Genomic DNA, 22,148 nt, shown 5'->3' on the forward strand with positions numbered 1-22,148 from the left:
CTGCACAAAATCTGCATTTATGTTTTTATTTATGTGATGCATATAGTTTAGTGTTTGTGTGCTAAAAAAGGCCAACTCCATCCCAGAGTTTCTCCTATTATTGTGACGGTAAGGTAAGGTTCGTGAATGTTATGTGTGATCAATTGTTGTATGAAGAATGGCAGTAACACAATGTTCTACATTACAATTTCTTGACTGTTCCAATTTGAAAATAATGCCTTCATAAGGGGAACAGACATGTTAAATCATTGGTAATGTTGCCTTGGCACAAATCAGAGTGTCATATGGACAATGTGGACTTTTCTAGTGTTGACTGGAGCATCAGTAGTGGATAGAACTGAAAGCATTGATTAATTGATAAATGTTGAAATGACATTTTAAAAAGAAAACAATTGGTGATTAGTTTCAGCCTCCAGGTTTTTGGGGTCTTAAATAATTGTCCATTTAGTAAACTGAAATGTTTTGGGTTTTGAACAACTGGTGAGACAAAGCAAACAAGTTTAACCTGTCGGGTGACTCCTCAGATACAGTGATAGGCATTTTACACAATTGAGACACGTGGATTAAGTGATGTGACTAAGTGTTAAATAGAAAAAGGAAGTGAGTGATTGGATTGGAAGATAGTGTGTTCAGACAGTACGTTCGGAAAAGCATGAACGCTGTTGTGTAAGTGAAGATGATTGCTCCCAGTGGTTTGGTGAAAAGTCCCAGTGGGGACTGACGGAAGACACTGTTCGTGTCATTTTGAGGAAGCAGCATATCTCCAAGGGAGACTGCGTCACAGCGGCGACAGATTATAATCAGTGCTTGTCATGACTTGTCGTCTTGATTATAAGGCTACGCAGAACACACAGACAGACATGTGCACACTCAGCGGAGCTATTAAAGGATTTGACAGCCCCCAGGGCTGAATGATCCACAGAAGGATAGGATGGTCACTATGAGGTCGCTGGAGATTGAGACGAGATGAGTGAGCAGCAGTGTCCACATGAGTCTTTCTTACATCAACCTGCATCAGTTTGAAAAAAAAAAGCATCTGACTTCATTAAAATTGATGGATTGAATATGAACACATCAAAGACCGTATATAAAGATGGACGGCATGACAGCTCCCCAAAAGTGAAGCCAAAGTGCATTGTCAATGTAATTAACTTCTTGTTCAGAGTATAAAAGATGTAATTCCCCAATGAACTGCAACACAGAAAGTTGAAAAGTTCAACCCATAGAGAAGAAGTCTCCATCAGGGACGTGACAGCAAGAGTCTGGTGTTGAGTGGGGTGTGTTCAGAAGAGCAACACTAAATGTTCAAATTTACACCCAGAGAGAGCAGTGTGGCAACAATGATGACAGACTTATTCTTGATTAACAGTAAACCTGTTTCACACACCTTTTGTTTGGACATTTGGCAGGTAGAGAGGGGTCTAATTTAGGAGTCAATTGAGGGGCATTATGGGACTAGTAGGATGAAGCCTTTTGGATCAAGACTCATTCAATGGCCTAAAAGTTTAGATATTTCAATATCTATTTTGAAAATTCTTTTATTTATCCGTGATGACAAGAAAGTCACTTACAGTTACATAATCTCTGTTTTAACCAAACATTAAATGCTGTGTCAATGTTTTAATCTGCATTCTAAAAGTCAACCAAGGTTATGGGAATCCACTGAGTAAATGCACTGGTGTTCCCCTTATTAAACTCTTAGCCCTGTGGCTTTAATGGTCCGGTATCTGGAGACATGGTGGAAATATAGTAAATCCAGCAAACGTTTTATAGTGTAATCAAGTTAGTCTGCACATCCACATTCAAAGCACGGAGGCCTGCCACGAGTTTACTCTGTTTTAATGAGCAGCAAAGTGCTGAATGAACGAGTTCAGCAAGTGGCTGGTGGGAAGGAAGCAGATGCAAAAGCAGTTTGCTGAACAGGAAGTTTCTGTGTTTCTGTTGTTTGGGAGAAAAAAAAAAATCCCTGCCTATCAACAACAAAATCGGCAACATTAAAAAAAACGTTCCCCTTTACTCACAGAGCAGGGAATTGGTTTTTGCTCGGCAGCTTCTCTGAATGAAAGCTTTCTTCTTCTGCTCCGAGCCGAGGACCAATAACCTCTCTCAGTTCATGTCTGACGCGTCAGCCTGGCGCGCCCACGGCACCTCGCCGCTCCTCCAGCCCTGGAACCACAGTTCCCAGCTTAGTTTGGATGAGGACTGCACATGCAACACAGAGACCGAGAGGAGAAGTCACGGATAAGACCAGGCCCCGCACACCGGAGCTAACCGAGGCTAAGCAGCCGTGTGTTGACCCAGAAAGTGTTTTTTAGAAAACGGGGCGCTCCGACTTTTAGGTGAGAAGCCTCTTCATGTTTATTCCATTAGTATTCAAACAGTGCCTATGTGGCACTGAGTGAATGGTGAACTATGACCGTTTCTGTAATGTTAACTGATGATTGTATATAGATGTTGTTTCAATAGTGTAGGCTCTACTTTTCTATTTGTTTATTAGTTTTAAAGTCTCTAAAGTTTTTTTTTCTGTCCAGTCTAATGTTTCCATTTACCATAAATGTGTTGTTGTTTACATTCTCTTTTAAGAGTGTTTCCTCCTATTGATCAGTTTTACATTTTACAATATATAAGTCAATTTGATCTATATAGATGTATAGAAATTGAGTAGAGTACAATAGAATAGAAAGTCTTTATTGTCATTGTACAAAAGAAAGCAGTACAACAGATTTAGAGATGCTTCTACAGAAAAATTGGGACAATAAATACTGTTATCTTATGTTATTTAAATCCTATTCTTATTGTTGTTCTAATAGTTCTCATAATTACTTATAATCTGATTCGGGATTGTTTAGTGCTTGTCTTTTTTCCTTATTTACGGACATCTTCATTATTATTTGTGGATTGCACTGATTCTTGCATTTAGCATTTTGTCCATGTAGTCTTTAACAGTTTGTCAGTTTTTATCTTTTCACAAACAAATTTGGGCAAAGTTGCAGCTATTCCTCTGCATTTGAAGACGTTCTTTTCATGACATTCCTTTACAGTGTAATTGTAGTGTAGAGTAGAGATAGAAGATAAACACTGGAATCAAATTGTGGCGGTGATGAGTTCCGTTTTGGCCTTGATGACGATACCAATATTTCAGATATGTGCAAAAGTAGGACTCTTCTCGCAGTTTATTTCTGATTTCGTCCCTGGAGAAGATAAACAATGACATAAAGGTTTTTTTTATTTCTATCAGCCAGACAATATCATTGTGCCTCCACATTCATAAATTATGTCACAATACAGTATGTGTCAGCTCTTCCATGTTTACTTACAGAACAAACAACATGAATCACACTACGAGGGATCTGTTGATCTAGATGGATGTTGACACTGTGTTCCAGGGTTTCTCGGGACACACCCTTTCCCAGCCTCAACACGCCGGAGCTGAGTGATTGGAAAAGAGGGGCGGGATACACAATTGGGTCCTTTTGAGGAGCATACGTCATAAAGGGTGTGAGGTAAGAACAAACAGGGATTCTTTAAGATACTGCATCACCATATTGAGAATAAATCTTATCATGACATTTTTTTGTCTTCTCACAGAATAACAATCCTTGCAGTAATGGATGAGTCCATCGATGACTATGGAAACTACACTTATGATTATTACCTGGAGTATGGCGACTTGGAAGATCTTAAAGTAGAACACAGGCAAGGGGAGACTATGCACATCATCTCAGTGGTGATCTATATTATTTCCTTTGTGCTTGGGCTGATCGGAAACGGGACTGTTATTTGGGTGACGGCGTTCAAAAGCAAAAAGACTGTCAACAGCGTGTGGCTGCTCAATCTTGCCATTGCGGACTTTGTGTTTGTGCTTTTCCTGCCCTTCTACATCGATTACATTCTGCGGGACTTCCACTGGGACTTTGGTTTGGCCATGTGTAAGCTCAACTCATTTGTGTCCGTGATGAACATGTACGCCAGCGTGCTCTTCCTCACGGTGCTCAGCATAGACAGGTACGTGTCACTGGTCCACCTCAACTGGTCTCAGAGGCATCGAACTGTAAAGAGAGCCTGGGTCACGTGTGGCTGCATATGGGCACTAGCCGGCACTATGAGCTGCCCTGCGCTGATTTTCCGTGAGACCATGCGCTTGCACGACAAGGTGGTGTGCTTCAACAACTTCCACACACAGGATGCACACACAGCAGCCTTGAGACACATTGTAATAGTGGTCATCCGCACCACTGTGGGCTTCTTCCTGCCGTTTACCGCTATATGTGTGACAGGCATACTTCTCACAATCAAAGCTAATCGATCTCAGGGCTCGTTTCGCCTGTCTAGCTTCTCCAAAACAGTCACGGCTGTAATCCTGGCCTTCTTTTTATGCTGGGCACCTTTTCATACCTTCAGCTTAATGGAGTTATCAATACATTCCTCACTGTACCTACACGACATACTGAAAGCTGGGTTTCCCCTTGCCACCAGCTTAGGTTTTTTCAACAGCTGCATTAACCCCCTGCTGTATATGCTCTTGGGTAAAAAGGTTCGTCACATCCTGAAGCGTGCATGTCTGAACATTACCAAGAGTTCACTAAGAGAGCTCAGCCAGTCAGTGTCTGCCACTGAGATGGAGTCTGTGCCAGGACATTATCAGGACAGTGTCCCAGAGGAGCCTGTGGAGTCATCAATTCTATGATCGCAATCGTCCTCAGACTCTTGTAGCAGTCCATGAAAAACATGAGGGTGGCTGACTGTTACTTAAATGAAATGGGGGAGGATCACACGCCCATTCTTTCCAGCTGTAATGTTCAGATTTTCCCTGTTGTGTTTCATTTGGATGGAGTTACACCTACTTCAGCTATTAGTCTCAATGGAAAAACTGAGGGAAACGGTATTATGTGCACAGAGTTAGTATCTTTGCATATATTTTTCATTTGCAAGTGATCTCTCGAGAAACAGGCAAGATCAAAATATAGCTGAAACTATCCTGATCATTAATTTTGTCAATTTACAAATAAAAAACCCTGCCTTTCTCTGGGTCCAGCTTCTCCACTGTGAGGATTTGCTGCTTTCCCTTGTCTTCTGCAATACTAAACTGCATATCTCCGGGTGTTGGACAGCTGGTCCGAAAAACAAGCAATTTGCAGATGTGTCTTCAGGCGGTGGAAAATGTGCTGGAAATTATTTGTTAAACTATTTTGGGGGAAATCATGAGACATGCATCTTTCACATTTGGATTGTACTCCTTTGAATCAAGGGCATCTGCTCATCCATGCTCGATCGGCTGTTTAGATCCTTACAAATGTGCATATATCTGATAGTAGCTTAATATGATTATGTTTTTATACAGTTTGATACTACAGTCATCTATTAATGTATTGGTTTTATAATTAGTTGAGAGTTGTACAAATGTTTTATTTTAATATATTACAAGTAAATAGCCTATATGTTAATAAAATAGCTCCTCTGAGCACACACTGTACTGTCTTATATTATTTGACTTGATGTCATCGTGGTTACCTCATGATGGGGAAGGCTTTTGAAGTTTAACACACACACACCAGGTTTCCAGCAGGATTTACACACTCCTCACAACTATGCACAAGCCCGAGGAGCGTCCAGATGCTGCATTTCCTTCTCCCTTTTCCTGAGGGTCTGTTTACAAATCGAGCCGCGTCCTGTTATTCATCTCTGGTGAACTCTGACTTGTGAGGATTACATCACTGTTGGATTAGAGACACACTGACATCCTGCTGTGGAGACACATGTGAAAAATTACACAGGAAGCATATTTGACCCCGATCTTCAACGAGGAAGCAAAGGTCATTCGCACCTCTGACCCACTTTGTTGTTACTGTGAATAAATGGCACATTAAAAAGATTGAGAATAATCCACCTTTGTATCCAAAGCAAATAGTGAATCAGAGAGAAAATCCCTGCAGTTGCTGCCACATCACCGCAGACTGTCACAGTTAGGGTGCAGATGAGAATCTACTACGGAGATGCTACATTACTTCACCTGCTCAGTACTAATAGTGGAGTACTCAGGGTGACGCAGCCCTCCTGTGTGGATTATAGCACACTGGATTACTTAATCCGTGACGCAGCACAACAGCAACACACAGTGCGCAATCTGCGTAGCAAACAGTCTCCCGAGGACACCGGCAAGTAAGTGACACCGCAATAATCTCTATCTGCTGCAGAACGTGCATAACTTGGATGCTACCACCGCAACGTCTTACATTGTTTTTGTAGCATGGGTTAGCCAGTGAGGTTAGCCTATTGACGTCTGTCACTTTAGCTTGTTTTTAGCCACCATGCTAAGTAGTGGGTTTAACGTCTATAGTAGTTATAACAGATTCACGCACACTCAATAAGTAACGTTATGAAAGCGGCTAAAGCAACATTTGCTAACGTTAACACACAAGTTGGCGAGTGACGTTACGCAGTTTCTGTTGATATTTAACGAACTGTACAACCTTTTACGCGCTGTCAACACCCGACACAGTCATGTATACATGTAGAGCGTTTATATACAGAGCCCAGTGGGTAGTGTCTATATGTTGTTTTTAGTAATTAGCCGCTCCCTTAGCCAACAGCTACAAGTAAGCTAGCTTGCTAACAGCTATTCTGCTGTGTGTTGGTGTTGGAGAGCATGTGTGGGTGAGCAGCACGCTTCTCCATGTTTTACATCATCACGCACCAACTTTGAATGTGTTGTCGACACTCGGGAGAATGTGCCTGTCAGACCAGCTAGAGCTCACACGTGATGTCGCCCCTCTTCCTCCAGCATGCTGCGTTTGCCTGCTGTGAGTCGGAGTCTCTTTCCAGCAGCTGTAGCCAAAGGAGGTGCGGTCGCAGCCAATAATGGTAAGTAACCTTATTTATATACATGTGCTACTCCATCGTCTTATTAACGGATCGGTTTGTGGCACGTCTCTTGCATTTATACAGAATAGCCATTTTGTTTGTTTTGTGTCCGAATGTCCATGTAACCTTGTTCCACTGGTGGATTATGGGCAGGATTACAGATTTGCCAGGTAATAGGTTTGGTGCCAGGCTGCTGCCTCTGATTAGCAAATAATGATCAGTGTCACTACTTTGCCACCACGATGAAATATCAGGATTTCCTTATTGTAGCACAAGGGATTCATTGTGTGGGGGATTTCTCATTTAATGACAACAGTAATCATCCCTGTTTTCTGTCATTGCTTGAAGCTCGTACTGCAGCAACAGCAGCTGCCAGCAGCTTCCTGGAGGTGTTTGTGGATGGGAAGCCTGTCATGGTGGAGCCAGGAACCACTGTGCTGCAGGTAACATGATGGATTCCTGTTGCCATTTACATACAGCAATTCCCTGACATCTTGAGTCATAATATTATATTTTACATTGTGGCTGTATTCTATCGCAGGCGTGTGAGAAGGCAGGCATGCAAATTCCTCGCTTCTGCTACCATGAACGTCTGTCAGTGGCGGGAAACTGTCGCATGTGTCTTGTGGAGATAGAGAAAGTTCCCAAGGTAAAGGTTTAAGTTGCACGTTTGTTTTATTTCTACTCCAGAAATCAATGCATATCTGTCAGTCTTGTGTTTCTTCTTCATAATTTTACTGGGACTAAGAGATGCCTTCTTAAAGTAATAATATGTAATATTTTTGCATGTACCTACCTTCTAGCCTGTGGCAGCATGTGCTATGCCTGTTATGAAGGGCTGGAACATTTTAACCAACTCTGACAAAACAAAGAAGGCAAGGTAGGATCAAACTCACAACTAGCATCATTGTAGACTTAGAGATGATATACATTTTATTTAAATAATGCTCTTTAATTATATCCAATTGTCTGATAGGTGGTGTTTAAGATTTTATGATTATAAAGCCCACTTTCATATTTGTGTTATTATGGGTTACCTATATTTATATTATATCAGCTTTCTCCCAAGGAAAAAACAACGTGTATATTCTCTCATATGAAAGTAACCTGACCCGATGTAATTAAAAATGGTTGTTTAATTTTCACAGAGAGGGAGTGATGGAGTTTCTGCTGGCTAACCACCCATTAGATTGTCCAATCTGTGACCAAGGAGGGGAGTGTGATCTGCAGGTAAATAAAAGATGACTGTGTTTTCATTAGTCTGTAACTGGGCCTGTACTGTGTACGACAGAGTCTCACTGTTATTTGTAAGACTGATTAACCGAGTTGAATATGATTTTGTGTGAAGGACCAGTCCATGCAATTTGGCAGCGACAGGAGTCGTTTCACAGAGGGCAAAAGAGCTGTGGAAGACAAGAATATTGGTCCACTCATCAAAACCATTATGACTCGCTGTATCCAGTGCACCCGCTGCGTGCGGTGAGTCACTCCTGAATATCTTGAGTAAGCTGAGTTGTTGTGCAAATTAAGAATATTAAAAATCCCTTTTTGGACTTTTTACTTACTACAGCTTTGCCAGTGAGATAGCAGGGGTGGAGGACCTGGGCACCACCGGCAGAGGCAATGACCTGCAGATTGGGACCTATGTGGAGAAGATGTTCATGTCTGAGTTGTCTGGGAATGTGATTGATATATGCCCAGTGGGAGCCCTGACTTCTAAACCATATGCATTCACTGCTCGTCCTTGGGAGACAAGGTTTATTGATTGTTCTCTATATTTTTATTAACTTACTAAGATCTAAATTTTGTTCTCCTCATATATCCTAATTTTTCTCGCTTTCTACAGGAAGACTGAATCCATTGACGTTCTGGATGCTGTGGGTAGTAACATTGTGGTGACCACTCGTGGTGGTGAGGTGATGAGAATCCTCCCTCGTCTTAATGAGGACATAAATGAGGAGTGGATCTCAGACAAAACCAGGTTCCTTTCATATCACACAACACAGACCTATATTTGTGTCTGATGTTGGCATGTTGTTGACCTGTTCTTTGCTTCCATCCTGACAGGTTTGCTTATGATGGACTCAAGAGACAGAGGCTTACTCAGCCGATGGTGAAAAATGAGTCTGGGCAGTTGGTTCCCACAACCTGGGAAGATGCGCTGACTCAAGTTGCAGGAGCAGTAAGTGATTTATAATGAAGCCTCCTTCTGTAACAGTGTATGAAAACTTGGCCAGTCCTGAAAAACATCTGTTATTTGACAGTTGCAAGGAGTTGAGGCAAATGATCTTGCTGCTGTCGTTGGAGGGATGGTGGATGCAGAGGCTCTAATTTCACTGAAAGATTTGCTGAACTGTTTGAATAGTGACAACCTGTGCACTGAGGAGGTGTTCCCAATGAGTGGAGCTGGGTAAGACAAGACAGAGACAAACTAAATATGCTGCAAAACTAGTTGAACTAGAGCTGATAGTAGGTTTCTGTTTTGAACTTGACTTAGATCTGACCTGCGTTCCAACTATCTTCTGAATACTGGGATTGCTGGTATTGAAGAAGCTGACCTGCTAGTTCTGGTAGGCACCAACCCACGCTATGAGGCTCCTCTTTTCAATGCACGAATCAGAAAAGGGTATGTTTGATGTTGTTAAAACAGTGTTTCTGTTTATTTAACGATGTTGAAGTTGGAAATCTGAGGGACCTTAAATTTATAAAGCATGTTTTTTTTAATATAAATGTTGACTCTTTTTTAGCTGGCTGCACAATGAGTTGCAAGTGGCTCTTGTGGGAAAGGAAGTGGACTTAGGTTACACCTATGACCATCTTGGGGATTCTGCCATGGTTCTTCAAGAACTTGCATCAGGAACTCACCCGTTCTCACAGGTAATTCTCGCTTATGTAAATGTTATCAGTCAACTCAAATGTCTCTCTTATTTGTGTATTTATCTCCTATTGCAGGTCTTGGCTGAAGCAAAACATCCTGTTGTTGTGATTGGTAGCGGTTGCCTGCAGAGAGAGGATGGAGCTGCTATAATGGCGGCTGTGTCAACCATTGCTCAGAACGCTCGTGTCAGTAGTGGTGTGGAGGAAACCTGGAAGGTTCTCAATGTGCTGCACAGGTAATTGTCTCGGGAAAATTTGAGGAAACGCTTCCTGTAGCAGGGCAGTGTTCATGAGGGATTTTTTCATTTTAAAACATTCTGTTTTGCCTGTGTGCTCAGGGTTGCCAGTCAAGTGGCTGCACTTGATCTTGGGTACAAGCCGGGAGTGGAAACTATCAGGAAGAATCCGCCCAAAGTACTGTTCCTCCTTGGGGCTGATGCAGGCTGCATTACTCGCCAAGACCTCCCTAAGGATAGTTTCATAATTTATCAAGGTCAGCTGTCTTACTGCACAGCAGCAGAAGGCTTGTTCACAGCATCTCTCATTTACATCAATGCATGTAGTGAGGCAGTCTTAATTCCTGACATACAGTTATTCGCAGGCACAGAAGAGTTACAGAGAAAAACCTGAGTAAATAAGAAACACATTGAATGCAGAGTGCACAAGGGTTTACTTTAAGGTTTGATGAGTAATCACAACAGATAAGCATTTAAACACCAACAGTAGACGGTGTAGGTTAACTTGAAAATACCTCACCAAGATAGTTAATGTCAAATTTTCATTAAATTGGTCACCACTCTGTATATATTCATGTGAGGGTTACATTTCAATTCTCTGTGCCCTAACTGCCCAGGTCACCATGGCGATGTTGGTGCACCCATGGCTGATGTCATTCTCCCCGGAGCTGCATACACTGAGAAATGTGGCACCTATGTGAACACTGAGGGCCGTGCCCAGCAGACCAAGGTGGCAGTGACTGCTCCGGGCATGGCCAGGGAGGACTGGAGGATCATCAGAGCAATTTCTGAGGTGAACTCCAACTCAAGATTTATGTCATATAAAGCAGTAAGAAATAAGATTAAATGCTGTGAAATCTCTATTCTGATTTAGCTTGCCGGAGTGTCTCTGCCCTATGATACTCTTGACGAAGTGCGAGAGAGACTGGCAGATGTTTCCCCAAATCTGGTGCGATATGATGAAGTTGAGGAGGCCAACTATTTCAAGCAGGCCAATGAACTGTCTAAGGTCAGCTGTTGATTTTTTTAGTGTGTGTTTAGTTAATTGTAGAGAATTGCGTAATTAAGTGTTATTAAAATGTTTTCTTGTACAGTTTATCTCAGTTTATTTCCAGCTGTCTTGTTGATGTTAATGTGTGGCTTATTTATTTCAGGCAGGGAACCTGGCTTTCCTAACGGAACCATTAGTCCCTCAACAGCTTACAGTGAAGGACTTTTATATGACAGGTGAGTCACTGGTACTTAATTCAAGTGTTTCTTCTCTCACAAAACAAAATCTCCATCTTCCTCATCTGTTTTATTTTTTTTCAATTTCAAAATCATCCATTCTCCTTACTATATCAACATTTGTAAGTAGACATTATTATGTATCAATACTTATAATGCCACATTAAGTATTTATAGTCTAAGCTCATTTGCAATGTGCCCGTCTTTGCATTTGCTGACTGCTGTTGAGTTTTTTTTCCCCAAATCAATACAAAATTCTTGCAAAACAAATAATTATTGCTTAATTAAGTAACAATTTGATATGTCATTTTTTATACTCATAAGGAAGGAGGTTTCTATAGAGTACAATGCCAAATCCAGCTCTACATGTAGAAAAAACTTGACAAACATGAAACTGATTTAACTGCTTTTTCCCTTCTATATATTAATATTCCTATTTAATTTATATTATTATAAGTCTATTACATAGACAAGCACAGGCTGTACATGATCTGGGTGTTTATTATATGACCATTTTATACAGTCATCATTTTGAAGAAATCTTCAGAATGATTTCTCTATACGCTGATGAAGCTTTTACTCAAATTAACTAAGGATTAAAAGGCTCCTTTTAAATGCAGTTATTGTGATACCATAGTCTGTGTGGATACTATAGTATCCACATTTTAATTGCCCTAATTTTCAGAGTGGCAGAAGTATTTTGACATCATATGCTTAATCTGTAGTTGGAGAAAACAAAGATAACTGGTCATTTAGCTATTCTCAGAGCACCACAAATAAATCGTGCTGTGTTGTGGGGTAACATGGTCATTAAATCAATAATTTACTTCATGTGGATTTTAATTTGTGGTCGGCAGTTTTAGTTGCATGATACATTGTGTTTTGACACAAAAGCAAAATCACAAATTACAGAAAAAATCTATTACTTTAAGAGAAATATTTAATATTTATAACATATCATTTCGTATATGTTTTCAAATTAATATTCTTATGTAGCATTAAATGTGTAATTAATACTTATTTTTAACAAACACCCAGTAATTTCATTGCAAATTTGAAATCTGCTTTCCGTCTTCACCCACAGATCCAATAAGCAGAGCCTCGCAGACGATGGCCAAGTGTGTGAAAGCCGTCACAGAGGGAGCGCAAGCTGTCGACGAGCCAGCCATATGCTAATGGTCACAATGGATAGCCATCCAGTTCTTTAAAAAAATATATACGCACAACTACTCTATTTGCACATTCCCAGGAACATATTTATTTGCACTTGTGGTTGACTGTAGCAGATGTGTTACTATAGTTTATCCTGCACTTTACTAACCTGCAGTAACATGTTTTATGCCTAGTGAAAATTTAAGCTTACGTTTGACAAATCTCCAGATATGCAGTTTATGTTTGCACATGTGTGGAAATTCTCACTTAAGTAGTTGCGAGCAAAGGTTCAAAAATATTTATCTTCCAAAGATAAATTTAGAGACTTGTCTTCCTTTTAAATTTAAAAGTGTTACATTTATATTTTTCTAAAAGGTACAATGAGTTTTAGTATTGCAAATGTAGCTTATTGTAAATGTGATATTTAATAAATCCGTTTTCTGTAGTAAGCCTAATTAATCTTTGCCAACCCCCTATTTAACTGTATGCTCTTATTTAAAATGAATGTAAAAGTATTAAAAATGTTGCACCGCTACCATAGGTGATATTTTCATGTTTCGACACTTCTCAAGTGGGGAGCTCCGGGATGTGAGTGGCACGTGGTCCATCACCAGTGAACAGCAACAGTGTGGCGGCAGCAGCTGATAAGTCCCTCATATGGAGGATGATAGCCGGGGTCCAGGTGGATTTCACACCGCAACACATCCCTGGACCTCTCCCTCAATGTTTTACACCCAGAGGTTCAAAGTGTGGCCCATCCAAACTGCAGCACCCTTCACACAAACTGCCATTCCTCCCGTAACGCGACGAACAGGACTGTTGTAGTCTGCGGAGGCGTTTAACAAAGTTGAATTTCCAATATGGTAGGAGAGGTTGTTGTTGTCGAGCGGCTTGTTGTCATGTCCCCGCGGTGCCTGTAGTGGTGCTGTGAGGAGTCTGCTGTGGCTCCAGCTAAAATCCTCAGCAGCCTACCTACTGCTTGTAATTCGCTCCGGATAGCTTCTATTTCCATGCATCCTTATTTCAAGATACACCGAGCTCGATGAAGATAACTGTTCCTCTCCTGTCGCGAATATCGATGCACGGAATAGCCTAGCTGATTCGAATAGACATTTCGGCCGTCTATCTGGAGCGAATACCTTACACAGCCCATACCAATTCAAGGTAAGCGAAATCCTATCCAGCCTCGGCCTCGATTTCTGCTGCTACCGTTTCGCAGAGGCTTCAGTCGGCCAGCAGTTCTACGAGAGGCCGCTGTGCTGTCCAAGCTAACAGGCCTCTCGCATATGACTTCATTATTTTAAAAGTTGTGGTCAAACCAAACGACCCAGTGCCTTAAGAGGATGCGTGGACTGGTGCAATGGTGGCAGTTTTAAGTATTTTAGCCATTTAATGTAATATTATGTGACTATAGTTGATATCGATTATTACCGAGGCCTTCGATGACAGGCCTGAAGCCTATGAAGACCCTTTGTTTGAAAGTATTTTACTATAATGTTTGCGTACATTAAAATCCCACGATTTATGGCGACAGTGTATTGTTTCCATCTGATGATTCCACCCTCAGTTTTTAAATAAATCATGACAGAGAATTGTCCTTTACAGTGTTACTATTTGCTTATGTTTCCGTTTCCTGGTTAGCTACCGCCTACTAATTTATGTTTTTAGCTTCGCTAGCGTGTTAGCTAACAGGGATCATTTGGCTTTTAGCGGATGTTGTGTGTCGACAACAACTTATTTCTGCCTGGAGATGGATCCAGTTGTGTTTTATGGACTCATATATATGTTGCACGTAGATGTGTTTATATTATTATACTACAAAGTTGAGCATGTCTATCGGCTCCAAGCTAAAGCTAGCAAGCTAGCTCCCCAGACTCAATCGGTAGTCACGCTAGCGGGCGTTAGTCACCGTATGTTGCCCGTCCGGTTCTCCTTATTTAGCCAAAGGTGTTAATTTAAGCTAATCGGGTCATTATGATCGACTTAAATGTGACCAACATGCAGCTGAGCAGTCAGCGCCGCAGCTGTTTGGGAACCAACTTAAAAGCACAAAGTTATGAGGCAGCAGCAACTAAGCTACAACTGGAGCTGAGCAGCTAAAGCTACAACTATGATCACGGTGTGTTGTGATAAACCAGCAGCAGTCGGACTGTACGGCTGTTTATTATGACGTGAAAACAGATAGTGTGTTCCTCGTTGGTTCACTGGAGAAAGGAGACTTTTAGAGCAACGCCTGTGTTCAGCTGAGCTGCAGTGATGCCTGCACACCAGCCAGTGGTTTGTTTTTGGTTCTTAACTTTGTCCGGCAGACTGATGTCATACAAACTGTTTCAACCCTGACATGTGGTCCTGTAGGTGCTAGGATCCAAACCCTCTCTGTTTACTAGCAGTTTCACAATAAGAGACTTTGACACAGGAAAGTTATACAGTCTGGGAGCACTTATGCTTTGCTCTCAAACGAGTATCTTTATTCATTCACTTTGTCAGAGTTTACTGAACTAGCAACAATGAATTAAACCAGCCTTAAGTCTTTGAATGTCATTTAAGTTCTGACTTTACACAACATGTTTAAGCAGCAAATCATATTTCACAACTATCTTTGCTTTCTGAACTTTTAATCTCATTAAAGAACTATATAAATCATCAATTTATCGAGACAGCAATCACCTGCAGAGGTGATGATATCCCTGCCTCATAACCTCGTAACAATGCAAGCATGGTTACCTCTTTGGTGTGAAATGTTTGTGATGTAATTCTTGGTTTTCTCTGACTTTATCCCATCAGCTGATGTTGTCAAGGACAAGAGTCACGTGATGTACGAAGGCAAACACATACACTTCTCAGAGGTGGACAATAAGCCGTTGTGCTCGTACAGCCCAAAGCTCTGCAAGCAGCGCAGACTGAACGGCTATGCTTTCTGTATACGGCACGTTCTGGAGGACAAGACGGCCCCCTTCAAGCAATGTGAATATGTGGCTAAGTACAATAGCCAGCGATGTACCAACCCCATCCCCAAGTCTGAGGACCGCAGGTCTGTATGATTGTCTGTATATGTGAGAGATTCCATATGTTACATGTGTGCACTGTGTGCTGAGGATGTGTTCTGGTTTTCCAGGTACTGCAACAGTCACCTGCAGGTCCTCGGTTTTATCCCCAAGAAGGAGCGGAAAAAGAAACACGATGCTTTGGAGGAAATGCGCTCACGGGCTCACCTGGAGTCCGTGGCTCTCAACATAACTGTGCCCTCTCTAGCTCTGAAAGCTCCCAATGGCCTAGATGAACTTCCACCATCTCCCCCCTGTTCACGTCTGTTACCCCTCCCTGATGGGGAACTCCCGGACCCTTTTGCCTTTTATGAGGACGACACTGATGGGGAGGAGGTGGGTACTCCTCGGAAGAGCAACGCCATCAAGAAGAAATTACAGAGTCGGCTGGTGCTCAACCAGAAACTCTGCCACGACACGGACCTTTTCCAGCCACCTCCTGAGCACTTTAGTCCCTCCCCTGTCCCCCGGGTCCACCCTTCCTCACCGCTCAACACTCATCTCCCACGGCAGCCGTCAGGTCTTCTCCAGCCACCCCAGCACTCCAGCGCAACATCCTTCATCTTCCCAGGACAGCAGCAGGGTTTATTATGCAATCCACCACCACCTCAGTCAGTCAACTTTCTGCCTCCAGGGATGCCCGCAAATGCAGCACCCAGTCCAGTGCAACTGTCTGGGCCATCACTTAGCAGGAAAACGCCTTTCGCTGCTACTCACTTGCCGGTCAGTTGCAAGGACAGTGGCAGTAGCAATCAGCGGCAAGTGGTTGTCATGCGTCCCACTGCCTTCTCACCATCTGCCAGCTGTTTAGCCAGGTTGCAACATCTGGTGCAGCTCTGTGCCAAGAGACACCGGGAGCATGGAGACCTCTTTCCACATCTAGGTATACATTTTAATGTATTTAACAACAGTTTTCAATCTCTGTCTGTTCGTCCTTATAAAACAAATGGATGAGTTGCTCTAACAAGTTGCTCCTTCAGGTTTGGACTGGTCAGAAGATAGTGCGGATGAAGATGATGATGAGGAAGAGGAGGCAGAGAGATTTGTTCCTTTTCAGACCTCATGGAGACCACAGAACAGGTTGGTATCAATACTTCACCTCGCAGCATGAACTTTAACCTGGCATCTCTTTTTTTGTACTGACTGCTTTCAATCGTTTCCCAAACAGGTTGGAAGACGACTGCGGTTCCTCTCGGAGAACACGGTTACTTAGGCTTTGCTCGTACCTCCGGGAGAAATACAAGCACATGTGCAGGCAGGAGAGGGCGAGTATCCGCCAGAAGAGATACCGCTATGCCTTCCGCAAAGCCTTGCTGCATGCCGCCAGTAACAACCCAGACTGTGCTGGGCAGCTGATCCAGGACTTTGGTGGTGCCTCTCGATGCTCTTCAAGGTATTAATGTCATATTAGTCATTTTGCTATCTCTAATAGGAATACTGTCAGATTAACAGATGAACTATTTATTGCATCCTTGATTTCCTTATTTGAAAAGCACAAAACACGACAAATGTGGAGTCAGTTTTCTCAGTGCGGCTGTCTGTCTTCACAGTGTGGCTCCAGTAAAGCAGGAGAACACGAACACGGGGACCTGCACGGGCAGCACTAAGGGCCAGGCCTGCAACAACAGAGCGCTGCCTTTCACTCAACACTGCTTTCAGCGTATCCTTCCATGAGCCACCAACAGCTGGTCCCTACAAGTGCAGCACCATGGCTGTGACTCTGTTATCTCTCTTTTTTGAAATGTCAGTTTTACATGCTTTCTTTGTGTATACTGTTATGTACAATGTCCAGGCTTGATGGAGTGGCATGATCACATGCCCTCTCTCTAGTATATTATTTAATTTCCTTCACTGTTCTCTGTAGACATTCTATTGAATCGTTCCCAGCAGCTCTTTGCTAGTTGCACAGCCAAATTTGCAGACGGTCAGCAGTGCTCCATCCCGGTGTTCGATATCACGCACCAGACGCCCCTCTGTGAAGAACATGCCAAAAAGATGGTGAGCTCAGTGTTTACAGGAAAAATTCAGCACTTTGGGCCTTTTCACTTAATTGCTGAAAGTTAGATGAGAAGATTAATGGATTTCGCTAACTTAGCTCAGTATTAAGACTGGAAACAGGGGAAAACAGATGGCTCTGTCCAAAGGTAACAAAATCTGTCCACCAGCATATGTAAAGCTCACTGATAAACACGTTTCTAGTATTCAGTAATTCAGCAAACAGCTCAGACTCCAGGAAGTTACTGGTATTAAACAAGAAATAGTCTGACCCATAACCCTGTGTAGAAAGTAGGATTTTTAGTTTTTATACACAAATTTTTGTTCAGATTAAACTAATGATATACAAGATGTTAATGGAGGAGTTACAGAGATACGGGGAGGTGCTAATAAGCTAAAGGCTTCTGCTAAAACAATTTAATTACACTACATACATGAGAGGGATTTTAGTCATCTCAACTAACTCTAGAATGAAAACGAGTGAGCTTATATCCCTTAATGTCTTGATTTAATAATGTCTCATGTCAAGATGACTCACCGTGCCCCTCCGTTCATTCCGCACAGGATAACTTCCTGCGTGGAGATGGAAACCGACGAGTGCAGCACCACGCGCAGCAACAGCGAAAGCCACGTAAAAAGACCAAACCCGCGGCGCTCACCAAAAAACACAAGAAGAAGAGGAGGAGAGGGCCGCGGAGGCCTCAGAAACCCATCCCTCCAGCGTTGCCACAGGGGAACCTGGGAATGCCTTCTACAAGCCTAGCGATGCCCTCACAGGCCAGCATCAGGTGCGCTTCAGCTGTTGAGTCAAAGATCAAGATCCACATTCCAGTAGAATATCCTCACTCACAGGCTCTCGTGTCACACACCTTCACTACGGTGCTTTGTTGTGTATATATATATATATATATATTTCATCACCTCTCCTTGTTGTTGCAGGAGCCCTTCAACTCCAGACTTAAGTACAGAGGAGCTTCCTGATGACATCACCAATGAAATGGCAGACATTCCAAATGACCTTGAGCTGAACCAGGAGGATTTCTCCGACGTGTTACCCAGACTACCTGAAGACCTGCAGGACTTTGACTTGTTCGAAGGTTCCTACAGCTTATACTTGTGCACCACTCTGCTTATTATGTGTATAATAACAAGTCCCCTTCTCTGTGATTTCAAATCATAATTGTAGCATGTGTGTTTGTGTGTTTGTGTGTAGGTAAGAACGGGGAGCTCCTGCCCACCACAGAGGAGGCTGAGGAGCTGGTGCGTGCACTGCAGGCTATGGGGTCCTATCCAGACTCTTTAGTGTGCCTGACCTCCCTGGGAGACCTGGCCCCATCTGAAGGAGTGGACCATCGAGCCATGACCGTGTTCCCAGGTCCGGTCCAGACGGGGACCATGGGGGATCTGCTCAGCAGCCGCATCCCTACAGAGAATTTCACCAGTCTTGAGTTGGAGGAAAACATACTGCAGTCGACTGGGGGACACTTTCCGCCCTCGCCGCCGTCTCAGCCTGCTAACCAGCCCCCAAGGTCATGCTCCAACCTGACCTCATCTTCCTCCACCGTAGCCCCCGCCACCACCTCACTGCTCACTCAGACCTCGATAGCAGAGCGAACGTTTTCTCGGACACACACATCCCACGTCCTGGCCAAGTCGGACGCGCCCACGTCGTCTCCCCAAGGCAGCCACTACAGCAGTGAGCATGTGCCATCCCCATACAGTGACCACATATCCTCCCCCCATACCACCTCTTATCAGACTGACTCCCCTCTGCTGCTGGAAGTCCCTCTCAGCGGGGTACCGGGACCCCCGCGCTCATCATGGAATAATCTCCCTCTTCCCCTCACTGACCCCACACAGTTTGGCAATCTCATAGGATCGGAGACTCATCTCATATCCACCTCCCTGTCCACTCCCCCCGCCACCACCACCCACTCTGTGACGCTGCAGCCAATGGCTGCGCTCTCAGCGATGCCTCAGAGCGGTTTGACGGGTCTAACAACGCCCCCCGCCCCCTCGTCCTCCCTCCCATCGTCCTCACACGATCTTCTGACCTCCACACAGCCCAAGCAACAGCTCCCTCAGTTCAGCGCGGCCTTCGGTCATCAATTGGCCTCCCACAGTGGCATCCCGAAAGACGTGCAGCCCAGCCACAGCTCCACAGCGCCTCCTGCTGGCTTCTCCATAGTTAGTGCCACTGCTGCAAGTGCCAACAGCGCCACACCACCCTTCACGCAAAGTAAATGAGAGCAGGCGGCCCGCAGCTGCAGGACGATGGTCTGTGGACTCAGCCACTTACAATCCAGCCGACTGGCTTCAGATTGCCCCCTCTTCATCTGCTACATGTGTGCAATGTGGTTCTAGTGCACTATTTGATAATGAATTTGCACAACCTCAGATTTTCCTCTATTTTCATTCTTTTGCTCTGTAGCCAGACGGTTCCTTCGGATTTGAAGTCAGTGTGAGTCCACTCGTTTGATGCCTTGTGGTCTCGTAAGCAGCAGGTTAGAGTCAGATTGTGATTAATATAAACGGGTGAAAATTGGCAGAAGGACCTGAGAAGAGATTATCTGTGTCACAGTGCTCAGAATCATTGAAGCTTCAGTCGGTGGTCAGTTTCGTTTTGCTTTGCCAGTTTAAGTCCTGTCTTAAGATGATAATCAACTGTACCCTGCCTTGCTCAGATGGCCATTGCTTTGTTTTTAATTTCTCCACCTTTTTCATACACTGCTTCTGCCCCCGAGAACCAGTACAAGTTGTGACATTTGTGACCCATTACGTTTCAAGCTATTTAACTGTTATCATGATATAGAATCTTACTGAGTCAGATTTCACAGTCATGTGAATTTACCAAAAATACTTTTAAACAGCTGTTTTTATATTGTGTATACTATATATGTGCTCATTTATTTGTTTGCTCAGACGTCAAAATCTCTGACCTCACCGTTGGTTGTGGGACTCCGAGTGGCCTAGTAGACACTTGAACATAGTTTCTTAAAGCAATAAACACATTAACATAACTCTAGCATTGTAAGATATTTTATTGGTCTCATTACATGTAGCTTCACTCGCTAAATCCGGACTGCATCGAGAACCTTTGGCCTCTGGACACAGACCCACGATCAGGTCGGCCTAACGTCTTGTGGATTTGTGAGGCTAATAAATGAGTTTCAGTGTTATAGCATGGGTAATGACGGGTAATCCAGGGATTTAAGTGTCTACTATCGAAGGTGCTCTCTGATCCACACACACAATGGTCTTTAGTGACTTGCATGTCTCGTAAAAGGACTCCCACTATTAAAACGTCGAGGCCGCGAATTGGCACTGGAAATTGACATTTTACCCATTAGCTCGGTGTAGTGTGATGATATACACAGATGTGTTGTCGAGCAAATCTGGAGCAAAGCACCGTCTGTTTTACTCAAGTCACACGAGGATTTTTAAACTAAATGATGCAAACCCACGGTCTGGATTGGATTTTTGGAGAAGGACACAGCAGTACAACCATGGCGTTTGATGGTATATTAGACATTTGACAGAACAGTCAGACATTGTTGAGTATTAAGTATATAGAGTAGCAGTCTCTATCTTCGGGTTTGTTGGTGAATTATTGAGTAGCAATGGATTGAAATTGTATTTTTGCAACGTATCCAGTGGAATCTGTCTTGTAGAATGAGTCTCTTGTTTTTTAATGGCTATCAAAATGGTGGTAAGTTCAGTTTTAAGTCCGAGGGATCAACGTTTCTATGCTGTGTACGCCGTCATTACGCGTTTTTAAATAATGTTCCGATGGAGACTGTTTTTTTTGATAGCTATTAAACTCCAGGATGAAGTTTGAGATTGCACGGGGCTGTGACATTTAGTGTGAGAGGATTATAATATCAATATTGGATCATGGTCATTTGGTTGTATGAAACATTGGAATATATGCATCGCCTTTTCACGTCATTATGTGGAGATCAACGTACAATATGTTGCTTTTTTCTATATAGATTTGCACAGGAGTGGATGAGGCCGGTGGTTGTTTCACATGTCCCGTGTTCGTCTTTTCCTCTTTTTCCTTTTCTTCCTCCTCCGCTTGGACGCTCATTAAACAAACAGGTGCCATCATTACCAGCTTTTAGCCTGCACCACACCGCCCCCCCCCCCCACCTGTTTCCAGCTGTGAGAAGGCCCAGTTCTGTCTCTTCCCTTCCAAAGAGAAAAACACACGTTACCAAGTGTAAACCTGTAGCTTCACCAGAGACGACGGGGCTTCTTAGTGACTGCAGTGTTTCTCACAATCAGGTTGGAAGGAAAAAACAAAATCTTTGCAAGGCAATACTGTTGTATCCACATTACATGAGATTAGTCGCTACACCAGTTTACTCTCCCAACAACCACGTAGAACAAAATTCACAGGGCTCATAGGCACATGTAACTGCTTGAATTCAGAGATGGCTGACAAATTCCTATACTCATTGAATGTACTGTATTACTGTTTTTAAAGATAGGATGAGCTAATCTAGTCACCTTTTGTTATTGGTCCTTGTTTAATTTGTCTAAGGTATTTTTTGTATACAAAGGTTTACATTTTTATGTATATTTTTCTTGTGTACAAATTATGTAATATGTGTACAAACACTGTATGTAATATCTGTATATAGTGTGAGAAATTTGATCTTTTGTTTTTGGATGTATAAATAAAACTTGCTGTGAGGTATTTGCTGACACAGTTTAATGTGTTTTCTTTATTTGTTTTCTTACCAGACACAAA

The 22,148-nt window shown here is 43.0% G+C and overlaps 3 protein-coding genes and 1 long non-coding RNA gene across 7 annotated transcripts; 3 read left to right on the forward strand and 1 right to left on the reverse strand.

The window, feature by feature from the left end:
• The first annotated feature begins 2,058 nt into the window (after positions 1 to 2,058).
• Positions 2,059 to 5,471, forward strand: cmklr2 (chemerin chemokine-like receptor 2). Of its 2 annotated transcripts, none has more exons than XM_035174114.2 (3): positions 2,059 to 2,339; positions 3,320 to 3,503; positions 3,589 to 5,471. In XM_035174114.2, exon 3 carries the CDS (start codon positions 3,608 to 3,610, stop codon positions 4,685 to 4,687), a length of 1,080 nt encoding a protein of 359 aa, XP_035030005.1. In that variant the 5' UTR covers positions 2,059 to 2,339; positions 3,320 to 3,503; positions 3,589 to 3,607; the 3' UTR covers positions 4,688 to 5,471. The 2 variants fall into 2 exon arrangements, with proteins under 2 accessions (XP_035030005.1, XP_035030006.1); XM_035174115.2 differs by having other exon boundaries at positions 3,387 to 3,503.
• Positions 2,709 to 6,835, reverse strand: LOC118119801. Of its 2 annotated transcripts, none has more exons than XR_004698131.1 (4): positions 6,695 to 6,835; positions 5,512 to 5,744; positions 3,318 to 3,429; positions 2,709 to 3,191 (listed from the first exon to the last, which is right to left on the reverse strand). It is a non-coding gene; the product is annotated as an uncharacterized LOC118119801 (long non-coding RNA). The 2 variants fall into 2 exon arrangements; XR_004698130.2 differs by having other exon boundaries at positions 6,471 to 6,835.
• Positions 5,952 to 12,798, forward strand: LOC118119797 (NADH-ubiquinone oxidoreductase 75 kDa subunit, mitochondrial-like). The gene is made up of 19 exons (XM_035174112.2): positions 5,952 to 6,159; positions 6,782 to 6,861; positions 7,210 to 7,304; positions 7,403 to 7,510; positions 7,665 to 7,741; positions 8,010 to 8,091; positions 8,210 to 8,340; positions 8,432 to 8,617; positions 8,708 to 8,842; positions 8,929 to 9,043; positions 9,126 to 9,271; positions 9,359 to 9,487; positions 9,609 to 9,738; positions 9,814 to 9,974; positions 10,077 to 10,231; positions 10,592 to 10,767; positions 10,849 to 10,983; positions 11,129 to 11,201; positions 12,286 to 12,798. The coding sequence occupies exons 1-19, from the start codon at positions 5,975 to 5,977 to the stop codon at positions 12,375 to 12,377; spliced, it is 2,391 nt and encodes a 796-aa protein (XP_035030003.2). The 5' UTR covers positions 5,952 to 5,974; the 3' UTR covers positions 12,378 to 12,798.
• Positions 12,799 to 12,906: 108 nt separating this feature from the next.
• On the forward strand, positions 12,907 to 22,106 carry LOC118119796 (INO80 complex subunit D). 2 transcript variants are annotated; one of them, XM_035174111.2, is made up of 10 exons: positions 12,907 to 13,216; positions 15,138 to 15,384; positions 15,469 to 16,280; positions 16,378 to 16,477; positions 16,566 to 16,790; positions 16,948 to 17,057; positions 17,262 to 17,395; positions 17,957 to 18,180; positions 18,332 to 18,489; positions 18,606 to 22,106. In XM_035174111.2, exons 2-10 carry the CDS (start codon positions 15,167 to 15,169, stop codon positions 19,637 to 19,639), a joined length of 3,015 nt encoding a protein of 1,004 aa, XP_035030002.1. In that variant the 5' UTR covers positions 12,907 to 13,216; positions 15,138 to 15,166; the 3' UTR covers positions 19,640 to 22,106. The 2 variants fall into 2 exon arrangements, with proteins under 2 accessions (XP_035030002.1, XP_035030001.1); XM_035174110.2 differs by lacking the exon at positions 12,907 to 13,216 and adding an exon at positions 13,227 to 13,517.
• The last annotated feature ends 42 nt before the right edge of the window (positions 22,107 to 22,148 follow it).

The sequence above is a fragment of the Hippoglossus stenolepis genome, chromosome 13 (genome assembly GCF_022539355.2).
Source record: "Hippoglossus stenolepis isolate QCI-W04-F060 chromosome 13, HSTE1.2, whole genome shotgun sequence".
Lineage (NCBI taxonomy): Eukaryota > Metazoa > Chordata > Actinopteri > Pleuronectiformes > Pleuronectidae > Hippoglossus > Hippoglossus stenolepis.

Coding starts and splice junctions, on each gene's coding strand:
- cmklr2 (XM_035174114.2), top strand. CDS start 3,608: ATGGATGAGTCCATCGATGACTATGGAAACTACACTTATGATTATTAC.
- LOC118119797 (XM_035174112.2), top strand. CDS start 5,975: ATGAGAATCTACTACGGAGATGCTACATTACTTCACCTGCTCAGTACT. Junction 7,305..7,402: donor CAGGAACCACTGTGCTGCAG/GTAACATGATGG, acceptor ATTCTATCGCAG/GCGTGTGAGAAGGCAGGCAT. Junction 9,488..9,608: donor AATGCACGAATCAGAAAAGG/GTATGTTTGATG, acceptor ACTCTTTTTTAG/CTGGCTGCACAATGAGTTGC.
- LOC118119796 (XM_035174111.2), top strand. CDS start 15,167: ATGTACGAAGGCAAACACATACACTTCTCAGAGGTGGACAATAAGCCG. Junction 17,058..17,261: donor CACTCAACACTGCTTTCAGC/GTATCCTTCCAT, acceptor TGTTCTCTGTAG/ACATTCTATTGAATCGTTCC. Junction 18,181..18,331: donor CCCTCACAGGCCAGCATCAG/GTGCGCTTCAGC, acceptor TTGTTGTTGCAG/GAGCCCTTCAACTCCAGACT.